Raw genomic sequence first — 13616 nt, 5'->3', positions numbered from 1 at the left:
ATTGATCTGGGTTAAGGAAGATCTGCTGTGAGCAATTTGGTTGATAAATAGCCTCGTGCAACTTACGTTACGCGCTCCCTGTTGACTTTGGTCAAAAAACGTTAACAAATTAAATGCAAACGTAATCTCTACGTTTGCTGTCTTTAATGAAACTTAAAACTCGATCGAGCTCATGCCAGCTCCAAAGCGTTTTACTTGCAAACGTTTTCCGGCCGAGCGGCGGCGGGGGGAAATAGCGAAAGGAGATGTTTCTTTCTGTTCTATGCGGAAAATCATAACTCTCTTGTCAATAAACCGTTTTTTTCTGTATTTCTTCACTTCTTTTTGGCTACACTCTTGAATGATGCTTTGGATCAATTTAATACCGAAACTTTTACACTTTTCGTTCAGTTTTTACCTTAATCTATTTACAGCAGAAGTTGATTGATAGACTTGTTTTCTTCTGGTGAAATAAGACTTTTCGTTTCTGGTGAGATGCACTTTTTCGTTTATGGTGAGATACACTTTTCGTTTCTGGTGAGATGCACTTTTCGTTTCTGGTGAGATACACTTATCGATTCTGGTGAGATGCACTTTTCGTTTCTGGTGAAATGCACTTTTCGGTTCTGCTTTTACGTTAATCTATTTACAAAAGAGGTTAATTGATTAGCTTGTTATCCTGGTGAAATGAGAACACAGATAACGAAACAACACTGCAAGTCTTAAGGTAGCGCTTCGCCGTGGTCACGGGAGTTCACTGCCTATCCCGGGGTTTCATGCACTTTACCCAAAATTGTGAGAAAACGGGGAAGAAAACGGAAATTCCAAGAACATACGATTCTAGATAATTAATTTTTCTATCGATTCGTATATAATTTGTGCCTGATAAACGTTTTTATCGAAAGATTTCGTGCGAGTTATAAAAATAAATGAGTTTTTCCTTATTCTTTCGCACGCACACAATGTCAACGCATGCATTGGGGTATGCAAAATGCCACATGCGGTAGACGCTAACAACATTTCTTTTGTTTTTGTTGTCCGTTCTCTGCGTAAACGTTTCATCGCTACTTTTTCGTAAACAAATTATGTTTGGATACAATATATGTCATGAGAAAATAAAGTATCATTTTATTGGCCAATGTGTAAGTTCAATTCGAATCTATCAAACTGTCATGATGTTGTTATTGCCATGTGTGCTGTGTTTGAATTTTGATAGAAACTGAAAATACTGTTCTAAGAGGGGCAAAATTTTTTATAGTTATCTGAACATATACAGGTTTCTTATGCGACCGGCAGATATTCTCCCCAATCAGTTGTTGAATCCCGATAAAAAGCTTTCTTTGCGTCAATAAGATTGTAGCACCAGCCATGGTATAAATTTGTACGCTAAAAATCACCTTGGAAATCTGTTGAAATTGTCAATGGTTGGTAAAGATTCACAAAAGGAACGTAAAATCAAGACTTTGTTTGGCTTAAGTTCGATTTACATTTCAGTCATAATTTATACGATTCATCTTGCATTGCAACATCATAACAACAGTTGATGCAGTCAAAAAAAAAAAAAAAGAAATGTGAAGCAAGTTTGTATTATTTCTAACAGTTTATTAAAAATTAATGAGATATGTTTGAAAGACAGCATCACACAATGAAACAGCTCTGTTTTTTTTTTTCAAACATTGAATAGATTGTAATTCTCAATTATATCCAAAACAGCGCTCATGGAAAATTCTTAGAAATAATTGACCTGTTCTAATTCAGTACTTAGAAAGTGAGGATTTTCATATAATCAATATTTTCTTCGGAGTATTTAAGCTAAACTATAATAAAAGACAACAAATAACTTCAGAAAATCTTGATATTATTAAGATGATCCTTGTTTGCTACGATGTTTCATCTACTCGTGAACTCAATTTGATTTCTCAGAGGGAAATCGATTGAATGCTATTGAAATTTAGATCGATAAAAACTCAGTTTTCACATTTCATTTCCATGTAGGTTTGTAAAAATTGATTTCGTCATCTTCTATTTTCACACAAGTAATGGTTTGGATCATGATCAACTAAATCCAGCGAAATATGCGATTGAGTTTCTTTTCAAAGTCTTTCGATGTCATCTTTTCTTTCCAAGCAGCCTGAATTGCAGGGCAAAATCGATATCAATTCCTAAGTAATTACAAATCCACAACGATCCACTCTCAATGGTATAGTTCTACCAAACAGTGAGGCGTCGGGCGATTTTTTTTCAATTCCATAACCGATTTTATTCTAAAGGAATGTACCTTTCCAAAGATGATAAAACTTTCAATATCGGTCACAAATAAGCTAAGATACAGCTAGTCGACACGTTTTCATTTCTATCATCCCCTTAGTTTCGCAGCGTAAAAACATTTCTCGTTATACGCTTTGACGCTTTGTTGAAAACCGTAGCACATCCCTACACATGCGAGTTGTTTATAGCGAGAAAAAGAAAAAAGGAAACAAAATTTTTAACAAAACTCGCACGAAATCTCGCGAAAGAAACGCTTTCTAACTGATATTTTTCGGCAAATGCATAGTAAAATAATTTATCTACAATCGTATGTTTTTGATTTTTCGTGAATCAGGTTAGTATTGGAGAAATTTGCAATTTAGGGTGAAAATTCGGCGACAAAGCAAGAGGAAGCAGTGAGTTGTCTCGCTTCGACCTGACCACGGCGAAGCGCTACCTTAAATTCGGAACGCTAGCGCGCGATTAAATCAACTTTTGCCTGTTTCAGCTAAGTTTCGACCGCTTGTTGTGAATGCCACTTTGTTGGACTTGCTAGTCACGATCGGTTATCGCGTATCACGTTTTCACTTCGGAACTAATCAGCTGTGCAACACCTCCGGTTAATCGCTTGAGCCTGACTTACTACTAACGGCTATTCAACTATTTTGGATCCGACTAACTAACTTTTCTACGGGCCGACACCCGAGACTAACGGACACTCTGAGACTGACTAACCCCTAACTCTTCCCAGCTATGGGTTTTTAAGCTCCTAACATTTTCTTTCGGGTGGAGCCCGAAGATTTTAGTACAAGCCGAGCTTGTGATTCTAAGTAGAAAGTTCATCCGACTTTCTCCCGAAGTTCTACCGAAAGCCGAGACCACTGTCACTATGCCAGAGGCAGTGACCAATGTCCGTGAAAATAACTTTGTTTTCTACAACAAACTGTGCTGACTAATGCTCGGAACTGTCTATGGTTTTATAACAAAGTTTCTTAAACATCGTTGCGATGACTAATGCTCAAAAGCGTGAATGCTTCTATAACAAAGTTTATACATGAAGGTTGCGGCTACGCTGATATGAGAGTTTCCTTCACAACTTCCATTTTTTTCTGCAGTACTATTAAATTCAAGGGAAAATTAACTAAGTGCACTGCAATTGTTTTGGTTCGATAATGCCAAAACTTTTCGATAATCTAATACTTCTTCGAGTGCAGTCGAACGAAGCTCGATGATCGACTTCGAATCGAGAACCATAATACGAACCGTGGTCGATTCGATAAAATTTTAGTCGAATCGAGGTACATAATGGCACCCCAGGACCGCTTCGTTCGTACTCAAGCAATCAGCAACTTGGGCCGGAGCCTTTCAAGCGGAGTTAGCATCGTCTGTGATTGAGTCCAATGTGTTATCTTCAAACAGTAGTCGGTGTAACAATATACGTAATCAATTCAATAGTAAAGCGAAAGACCAACGAAGGTTTGCATGAACAGGTAAAAGGCTAACTACCTACAAATAACTGTATAATATAACGTACGATATTATATCTTATGATCATAAAAGAACCGGAGTTTTCGTTTTAAAATTCCCGCGCTTGTCCAATCGGTAAACTTTTTTTCTCTCAACGTTGGAAACACTTTTATACACATTCTGTCAAATTTTGACGCATATCGTACGATTAGTGTTTGTTTGGTCTCTATACAAAAAAGTTGAAAAATTTTCGTGAGGCGATTTTTATAATGGATGAAAATTACAGATTACCATTTAGTGGTTAATATGAGGGCTCCAAACAAAGCCATTTAACGGGAATATTATAGGACGCCAACAATTGACAAAATAAGAATCAAGTTACACGGTGCCAAGTTTTTCTCCAAGCTGGACCTCTCAAATGCATTTTATCACCTCGAGTTAGGCGAGGAATCGCTAGACCTAACGATCTTACCTTCAGAAAACGGAAAGTGCCGCTTCAACCGCTTGATGTTTGGAGTCAATTGCGCACCAGAAATGTTTCAGAGGGTGATAACACGCATTTTCAAAGACATCAAAGGGGGCGGGTATAGCGTGATGGGTAAGTCGATGCCTTTCACGCAGCCCGCCTAGGTTCGATTTTCAACCCCGCACAATGGGTTAGAGAATTTTTTTGACCCGAAGAAGCGAATGACCTTAAGGTTAAAACCTCTATAATCGAAACAAAAAACAAGACATCAAAAACAAAATAGTCTACATAGATGACGTGTTGATTTCGCTGATAACATTGATAACTTAAGGAAAACATTGTTCACAGGTAATGCAAATTCTATGAACAAATAATCTTTCATTGAATAGTGTCAAATGCGAATTTGATCAAACCAATATTAAATTTTTAGGTAAAAAGTTGAATGATAATGGCTTTCATATTGAAGAATCCAAAAATCCAAAATAGTAGATATTCGGAAATTCAGACAACCAAACACCGCATCCGAGTTGAGAAGTTTCTTAGGCCTTGCTTCGTTTGTAAGTCCTTACATAAAAAATTTCGCAGATATATCCTGTCCGCTGTGGGCTGTAGCATCAACATAAAAGTGGATTGGGGAAATGAACAAGAAAGAGCCTTCGAGCTTATCAAAGGTAGCATCATTCACTCTACGGTGTTTGTTGGCTATTTTTCAGAGTTTAACCGAACCTATCTGTATTTGAACGCTTCTCCGCGTGCTTTAGGAGCAGTGTTGGTTCAACAGAACAAAGATGGTGAATATCATATAATCAGCTTCGATTCAAAGTCACTGACCGCAACGGAGAGGAAATATACTCAAAACCAGCGATAAGCATTGAGTGCCGTGTGGGCAATTGAGCATTTCTCCTACTTTCTGCTCAAGAGACATTTCGTACTACGCACAAACGTTCAAGGGATAGCGTTCATTCTTGGAAGGGCACGCGAGAAATCGAAAAGAGCTTTAATGTGAGTATATGGTTGGGCTTTACGTCTAAGTCCGCTTTTAATGAAGAAGAAAGCCCTTGGGAAATACGACAATCGGAATCACAGCTTTTCGAGTTCCTAACCGAAGAAGAAATACGAAAGTCAACAAGAAAAGACGACATTCTCCAGCTGATAATTTGTTCACTTGACATGAAGAAGTGGCAGCTATAGTTTCAAATCTATAGCACATGATCGATGTTATTAAGGTGGAATTTTAATTAAAAATGGATGCGCTGTGATACCTCATGAGCTTCGAGAAAAGGCTTCGAGCTAAAAATTGCTCACTATGGACATCCATTGGAAGTCAAACTTAAAAGCATTTTTAGGAGACGAGTATGGCCAGGAATATCAAGAGATGCGGAGAATTAGGTGAAATCATGCGCTGCTTGCGCGGTCAACGGGAAGCCAGAACGATCAACTCCTATGCATAGATCATTCGCGCCCAAAGCTGTTTGGAATGCGGTCGCAATTGATTTCAATGGGCCTTACCTAAAATTTGGTAGGATTTCAATACTAGTGCTTAAAGACTTCAGATGTAGATTTGCTGAAGTACGTCCTGTAGAGTCAACTAAATTTGAACACACTTGAGCGGTTCTTAAAACAATTTTCGAAAGGGAACGTTTCCCAAGAGCTATAAAGTCTGACAATGGACCTCCATTTAATGGTGGAGATTACGCACGCTGTTGCTCAGAACGAGACATTCAGGTTTTATTTTCTATGCCATTTTATTCCATAGCAAAACGGTAGAAGAATTTATTAAAGTCGTAAACAAGGCCATGTGTGCCGCAGTATCTACTGGCACTAACTACCAGAAAGAATTGCAAGCTGCAGTTCAAGCTTATAACGCTGCAGATCACACTATAAGAAAGGTGCTCCCCGAGGAAGCCATGACAGGCCGAAAAATCAAGCGTGAATTGTCACTTCTAGAACGGGGAATGTCTGATCACAACGAAAAAGATCTAGAAGCTCGAGATCGAGAAGCAAAATTGCAGTCGTCGGTGATCGTCGAACATCAATCAATAGCCAAGGGTGACAGTAGATTTGACATGGAACGATACGTCGTATCCAAAGAAAGGAACGGAAGTTTGGTCCTTTGCGGTTCCATCGGGCAGCAACTTCGGCGTCACGTTTCCCAGATAACGGTACAAATTATTTTAGTTTCCATCTTGATGAATCTTTTGGTAAGAAATATTGAAAGGTTAATTAACTCTTAATGATTATCTGTGGCACTAAAAAGCGCTTTGAATTGTCATAATCAACAAGATCTGAGATGGTTCTCGTGTGTGTCTTGTTTCGGCAACAGTTGCTCAGAAAATGGTAGGAGAGCGACAAAATTCAACTAGTTCTTTATGATTATCTTAACACTGAAAAGTGCTTTGAATGGGCTTTGCTGAACTTTTTGGCTGCCTTTCTACCGGTTTTCGGTGCCATCGTGCTGACGGTGGCTCTTACGTTCAGAGTAGCTGCTTTAACTTAAATAACGCTATTTCTCACATCACATTTCATTTCATACCTGCTACTGGCAGCGGTGTACGGACAGCCCCTTTGCCATAATCCCTTTTCCTGTTCGCAGAACGGAAAACAGTGAGACGACAGGTCCTCGATGTTGCTCTCGTGTGTCTTGTTTCGGGAACAGTTGTTCAGCAAATGATAGGAAAAATCAACCACTCAACTTTTATATGGATGCTCTTGTATAGAAGCAGACATCTCGCGTTCTGATTGGCTGGTGCTGTCATGGGTTAAATGAAACAGGTTTTTCAATAGTGTATTATTGAAAAACTTCAATGTTGTTGCAATACACGTTCAAGTTGAAAATATTCGATTCTATATCACTGAGCTACAAGCTTTCAAAATACGAGAAAGGCAAACGCGCCTTATGAATTATCCTCTTCGATACTCGATTATACCAAACATTTCAGAAAAGTTTAATTTTGAACTATTTGAGATTATGTCAAACAACTGAAAATTTTATCACAAAATTGTGATCATATTTTCGATGGCATGTAGCAAAAATTATGTTGATTCATTAGATATAACAGGAGATATTCACGATCAAAAACTTATCACTCTCTCATAGGGTAAATTTTGAAAAGGCGCCCCATAATAAAGTAAGTCGTATTCACGACAAAAAAGGCGGCCGCCTAAATCAGTTAGTAAGCAGGAATCAGCTAACAAACAGGAATCTAGGTCAACTTTACCCACGATGCACAGTGGTTCGAATCAATAAAAACGTGGACATAAATCAGTAGCTGCCAAACCGTTCTTTTAATGCATATAGTTGCTTTGAAGAAATTATTTACAAATATATACCGCGTAATTTGATCCTATCAATAATTGTTCATGGCCTACTTTGACAAAAAATGTAACCATAACTTTTTTTTCTGAAGAGATAGAAATTTTTTTTCTTCTACAAAGTTTTAGAACTATTAAAAATAATTTACTTTGTCAAATATACCAAAAGTCTAGATCGCACCGTTTCGGATATACAAAGCGTTTTTATGGCAACCCCCTTAAAATCAGTTTTTTATTTATAACTTGTTTCGAGCTAGTTTTTTATGCATACTTTCTTTGGAATAATCGAAGAAAATAAAAAATCCCATATTTTTGTTGAAGGTAGTGCATAGGTTTGTTGTTTCCTGGCAAAGTTATACAACATTTTACCTTTTTTTCACCTATCATAAAACCTTACACAGAAGCGAAATATGCAACTTTATGCAGCTGATTTTTACAAAATTTGTAGGAAAAGATGTGCCCAATATCATAAAAAAAAATCTAAGTGGAACTCGGTGGAACTTTTTTTTAGGTCTTTTCAAAGTTAGTTTTAATTTCTGAATTATGGCAACCCCCTCAAAACTAGTTTCCTAGTCATAATTTGTTTCGTGTTATTTTTTTTATGCATACTTCGTTTGGAATAATTGTAGAAAATATAAAATTTCATAATTTTGTAGAAACTAATGCATAAGTTTATTCTTTTCTGGAAAATTCATGCATAATTTTACTTTTTTTTACCTAGGAAACCTTGTGTCGAAGCGAAATATGCAACTTAATGCAGCAAACTTTAATAATACTTATAGGAGAACATGTACCTTATCAAATTTATTTTCTAATGAGAATTTTTAGAGTAATATTCGTGTGACTCATTTACACTATGGCCATGCTGAAACCATAAATGGTTAAGAAACAGAGGGCGTCACGCGTCTGCTATTTCTGTAACTCACTTTTGCAGTCGCCCGATCAACATCTCGTCTTAAAAATCGTGTTGCTTCGCTATAACTCAATTTATTTACACGTTTAAACATGAAATCTCTTCGTAAAGGTTTGTACTTTAACAATACTTTATCATATTTTGTCTAGAAAATATTTTTCCATTTTTGAAATATGTGTTGAAGTTTTGATAATTTTTCGGATTTTCAATAATTAAAACTAAATTTGAAAAGGCCTAAAATTGCATCTAGTTCCACTTAGATTTATTCTAATATTGTATAATATTGTAAAAAGTAACAAAATATTCAATTGTAAAAAGTAACAAAGTAATAATCCATGGGGTATTTCGCACAAAGCCTTTTTTCAACAGCTTGTAAAATATAACAAAGATACAAAAATTCGTCCAAGGCATGAATGTACGGTTTTTTCTTAGGTTTCAAATAAGCGATTCCATAAAACAACCTTTATAGTTTATTGAATGAAAAAAGTTAAAAATTAATAAACAAATAAAAAAAAATCCAAACTTGGGCACGAGGAAAAACAGCCGTGAAAAAACGATGACAGATGTTTTTTGTAGACTCCTAGTAGCCTCTGACCCACTGATTTCGAATATTTATTACAAACCTATCAAAACTGGAAACAAATTGTCACTGGAAGCAATTGATATGCTAGAACTTACAACAGAACAAGAAATTAGCGATACGGAAAACTCGGACAATAGCGTGACTGATACTGATTGATCGAATGCAATGCGACTAAGTGACATATTGTAATGATTTATTAGGTAACATTAACTACCTAGTTGATTGATTAGGTTGTGAAAAGTATTGGGAAAAGTTAAATGAGTAACTTTGCTAACTTTGAAGTAGATACTTAGGTAATAGAGATAAATTCTACGTAGGTAAATCCAAAAAAACTGTTTTTGAAATAAAGCGAATATCTCAAAAAATATTTTTTTTACATTATTCATATCTTCAGGAAAAATATTTGAAATGTTTTTTTCTTTGAAATGAGATAGAAAAAAATTTTTTTTTCGTCAAAAACAAAATTATTTTTTTTTCGAAATCGGTACTACCCCCTTAACAAAAATTAAGGTGCTACTTTCAAAAGAAGCGTTATATAATTTTGTAAAACTTCTTCGAAGACACGTTAGCTCTTAAAAATCAGTGAAAGGTACAGACTTGTGACCGTCTTTTTCCAGTTTTGGACCACTGTGCGCCCTCTGTTTCTTAACCATTTATGGTTTCAGCATGGCCATAGTGTAAATGAGTCACACGAATATTACTCTAGAAATTCTCATTGAAAATAAATTTGATAAGGTACATGTTCTCCTATAAGTATTATAAAAGTTTGCTGCATTAAGTTGCATATTTCGCTTCGACACAAGGTTTTCTAGGTAAGAAGTAAAATTATGCATATATTTTCCAGAAAAGAATAAACTTATGCATTAGTTTCTACAAAATTATGAAATTTTATATTTTCTACAATTATTCCAAACGAAGTATGCATAAAAAATAACACGAAACAAGTTATGACTAGAAAACTAGTTTTAAGGGGGTTGCCATAATTCAGTAATTAAAACTAACTTTGAAAAGACCTAAAAAAAAAGTTCCACCGAGTTCCACTTAGATTTTTTTTTATGATATTGGGCACATCTTTTCCTACAAATTTTGTAAAAATCAGCTGCATAAAGTTGCATATTTCGCTTCTGTGTAAGGTTTTATGATAGGTGAAAAAAAGGTAAAATGTTGTATAACTTTGCCAGGAAACAACAAACCTATGCACTACCTTCAACAAAAATATGGGATTTTTTATTTTCTTCAATTATTCCAAAGAAAGTATGCATAAAAAACTAACTCGAAACAAGTTATAAATAAAAAACTGATTTTAAGGGGGTTGCCATAAAAACGCTTTGTATATCCGAAACGGTGCGATCTAGACTTTTGGTATATTTGACAAAGTAAATTATTTTTAATAGTTCTAAAACTTTGTAGAAGAAAAAAAATTTCTATCTCTTCAGAAAAAAAAGTTATGGTTACATTTTTTGTCAAAGTAGGCCATGAACAATTATTGATAGGATCAAATTACGCGGTATATATTTGTAAATAATTTCTTCAAAGCAACTATATGCATTAAAAGAACGGTTTGGCAGCTACTGATTTATGTCCACGTTTTTATTGATTCGAACCACTGTGCGATGGTGAGAATGTCCAACGCTCAATGAGAAGAAAAAGAACTCCATCTTATTTGTCGTAATATGTGCGTTACCGAACAAGCTTCGAACAATCTGCCGGGAAATTTAAAATTTTATACTACTTGTGTTACAAGCTTATATGCCAACATTTTTTTTTGTTTTTCGTGGAGAAAAAGGAGGATGTGATGTGTCCTAAAAATTTTTGGAATCACGTCAGTAAAAAATGAAAAGAAACGGGTCTGCCTAATTAGATGTCTCTTGGCAATCTACAAGCATCAACCATGTCCGATATTTGTGATCTTCCTTGCAAATAATTCAGCAACGTCTTTTGCGAAGAATCGGTGACTAATCATCACATTCTTGAAGCTGCTAATAATGCCCCACTATGCTCCCCTATTGGATCACACCCTGTTGTCACAATGGATACAATGAAAACTGCGTGCAGTAAACTGAAAAAATAAACAAGTGCTGGGCCGGATGGCATTCCGTCTATGGTTTTTAAAAAGTGTTCGGAAAGTTTATTAGTTCCATTGGTGATATTATTTAATATTTTCTTATGCTCTGGAATTTTTCTCGAATCATGGAAGAAATCGTTCATCTTTCCCGTACTTAAAAAAAGGCAATAAATGTGAAATATCGAACTAAATAGGAATTGCCGCTGTGTGTGCTGTATATAAGCTCTTTGAATTAGTTGTTTTGGATTTCATCATACACAATTGTTCTAATTATATATTCTCAACTCAACACGGTTTCATGCCAAAACGATCTACATCTACGAAGCTTGTGTGTTATACTTCCTGTCATCCAGTCGTTACAGGCGCGACAGCAGGTTGACGCTATATATACCGAATTCTCCGCCGCTTTTGATAAAATAAATCACCAAATAGCTATTGCAAAACTATTAAGACTTGGATTTAGTGATTTAGTGTTTTGAATCGACGACGAGAATCGACTGTCAAGGAAGGAGTTCTGTTGGATTCCAAACTTATTTTCACGGATCACGTAAAATATATAATCTCTAAGGCTTCCAATATGCTAGGATTTATATTTCGCATTACAAAGAACTTTAATAATATACATTGTCTTAAAGCGCTATATTGTGCACCACTGGTTCGCTCTATTCTCGAATAAGCTGTAGTCGTCAGGGCTCCCTATTATCAACTCGACATCCAGCACATCGAAGCAGGCCCGTGCGCAGTTATCATTCAAGGAGGGGTCAAACAGAGGGTTCAAGGTAGAGTTCAAGGGAGGGGTCAAATGGGGAGGGGGGGGGGGGTTTATCAAGGGGGGTGGTGATTCAAGGGAAAGAGGGGGGAGGGGGGGTGCAAATATTTGAAAAAGTCAAGTTATTTGCACTTTTATATAAAAAAGTACTCTATTGTATTGAGCTATTTTCGTGGCGGATTTATTACAATCTAGAACTGATTGCCACGGATTGTTACATAAACTGAACCTAGCTGTTAACTTTTGCAATCTACGATCTCATTCATTTCTCAGAATTCAATCTACTCCCACTAATTACAGCTACAACGAACAGTTTTCTAGTATGTGCCGTCTATTTAACCGATGATCTCACGTGTTCGACTTTCACCTATCTCGCAACACCGTGAAAACATGATGTCTGAATTATTTCTCTACTTCTCAAGTATTAAGGTTAGCAAAAGGGTTAGTTTTTATTATCAGTCATATACTCATTAGATGGTATCTATTGGATTATTGTGATCCGTCCCACTCCGTCTCTCCACAATCTTCATTGGAAACTAACTAGATTCGCTAGTCGAAATTAACCCGGTCGTCTCTTCCATTTTTCACCATCCACTTTTCGATCACTAATCAGATCTTCATGCCGATTCTAACCCCACCGTTTTCTCTGTCTTCCACCATCTTTTTGGTCACTAATTAGACCTACTTGCCGATTCCACCACCGTCGTTAGTCCACCAACTCTTATGTATCATTCACCAACCTAGTGTCATCAAGTAGAAATAGGGTTATAGATTTAGTTTTAATTGTTAGTGTTGAATCCAAATGTATCTGTAGGATCATTGTAATCTGTTGATACAAAAGATGAGGAGGTTTTATGCCTGCTGGAGAGAGAGATTGCCAAATTTCATCTCCATCTCTATTTCCCTGCTCCCAGATAAAATAAAATAAAACAAAATATCAATGTAGTAGTATTATGCAACAGAAATCCTCGAAACTATTCGCTAACCTTTTTTAATTGTAGTATTTTTATGAGTTTTGCTGTAATATATTGGCGAAAATGAATTATATGAGAAAGGTGTCATTACACCACTAGATGGTTTTGTTTTTCAAGATTCAAGAGGTATCAAATCAATATATTATCGTTCCGACGTGTCTCCAAAAAATTGACAAAGTGCATGGGATATTTTGTTTCGTCTCGATCAAAGAGGTTTTAACCAGAAGGTCATACACATCTTCGGTCCAAAAAAAACTTTGATCCTATGGTGGGGGTTGTCCATCAAATCCATGTGGGCTGTATGAAAGTTATCACACTATGCCATCCTCAGCCGATCGTGCTCCTTGCTTTGGTATCTCAATATAGTTCGAAACGCAATCAGAAGCTATTGTACACGATCCGTCCTATATTTACTGGTTTTTTACTGGAATATACTGGAAACAAACATTCAACAATATAAGGAGTATAGTCATCGTCATGAAAACTCTATCTAGTTTACAAAAATAAACAGTATTTTCTTTCGAGTATAGATGAATTAAAAGTATATTGTTAAATTTTCTTGGTTGGTCTCGTTGGTTATTGAATTCTGAAAAAAAAGTAAGTACAATTATTGTGCATAAAATATTTGGAATGTTATGTAATATCCAAATCTTGACTCCTCAATTACATTTGGAGTTGGAAGCCTGAAACTGTAAGGTGAAATGTAGTTCCGAAAATGCGCGCGAAATTTTCACCGCATGAGTTGCCTGGTCCCCGGGTTTCGATTAATGACCGAAGATTATGACCATAGACTCCAAAATGGATCCCTGTCATTTTTCTCGAACCGACTACGTATATATCC

The 13616-nt window shown here is 36.1% G+C and overlaps 1 protein-coding gene across 6 annotated transcripts in view; it reads right to left on the bottom strand.

The window, feature by feature from the left end:
• LOC131427484 (cadherin-87A) overlaps positions 1-13616 on the bottom strand; it is an 848175-nt gene that overhangs the window by 86203 nt on the left and 748356 nt on the right. For 3 of the 6 annotated variants that reach the window (XM_058590714.1, XM_058590711.1, XM_058590713.1), the window contains one exon: positions 13281-13361. The exons of 2 other annotated variants lie outside the window; for them this stretch is intronic. In XM_058590714.1, the coding sequence (XP_058446697.1) occupies positions 13311-13361 (51 nt within the window). In that variant the 3' untranslated portion in view covers positions 13281-13310. Of the gene's footprint in view, positions 1-11891; positions 13210-13280; positions 13362-13616 lie in introns of those variants that run through there. One more of the 6 variants, XM_058590712.1, reaches the window with a different exon arrangement.

The sequence above is a fragment of the Malaya genurostris genome, chromosome 2 (assembly GCF_030247185.1).
Source record: "Malaya genurostris strain Urasoe2022 chromosome 2, Malgen_1.1, whole genome shotgun sequence".
Taxonomy (NCBI): Eukaryota; Metazoa; Arthropoda; class Insecta; order Diptera; family Culicidae; genus Malaya; species Malaya genurostris.
Note: the sequence above shows the minus strand (reverse complement) of the source record. Positions and strands in the feature narration are given on the sequence as shown.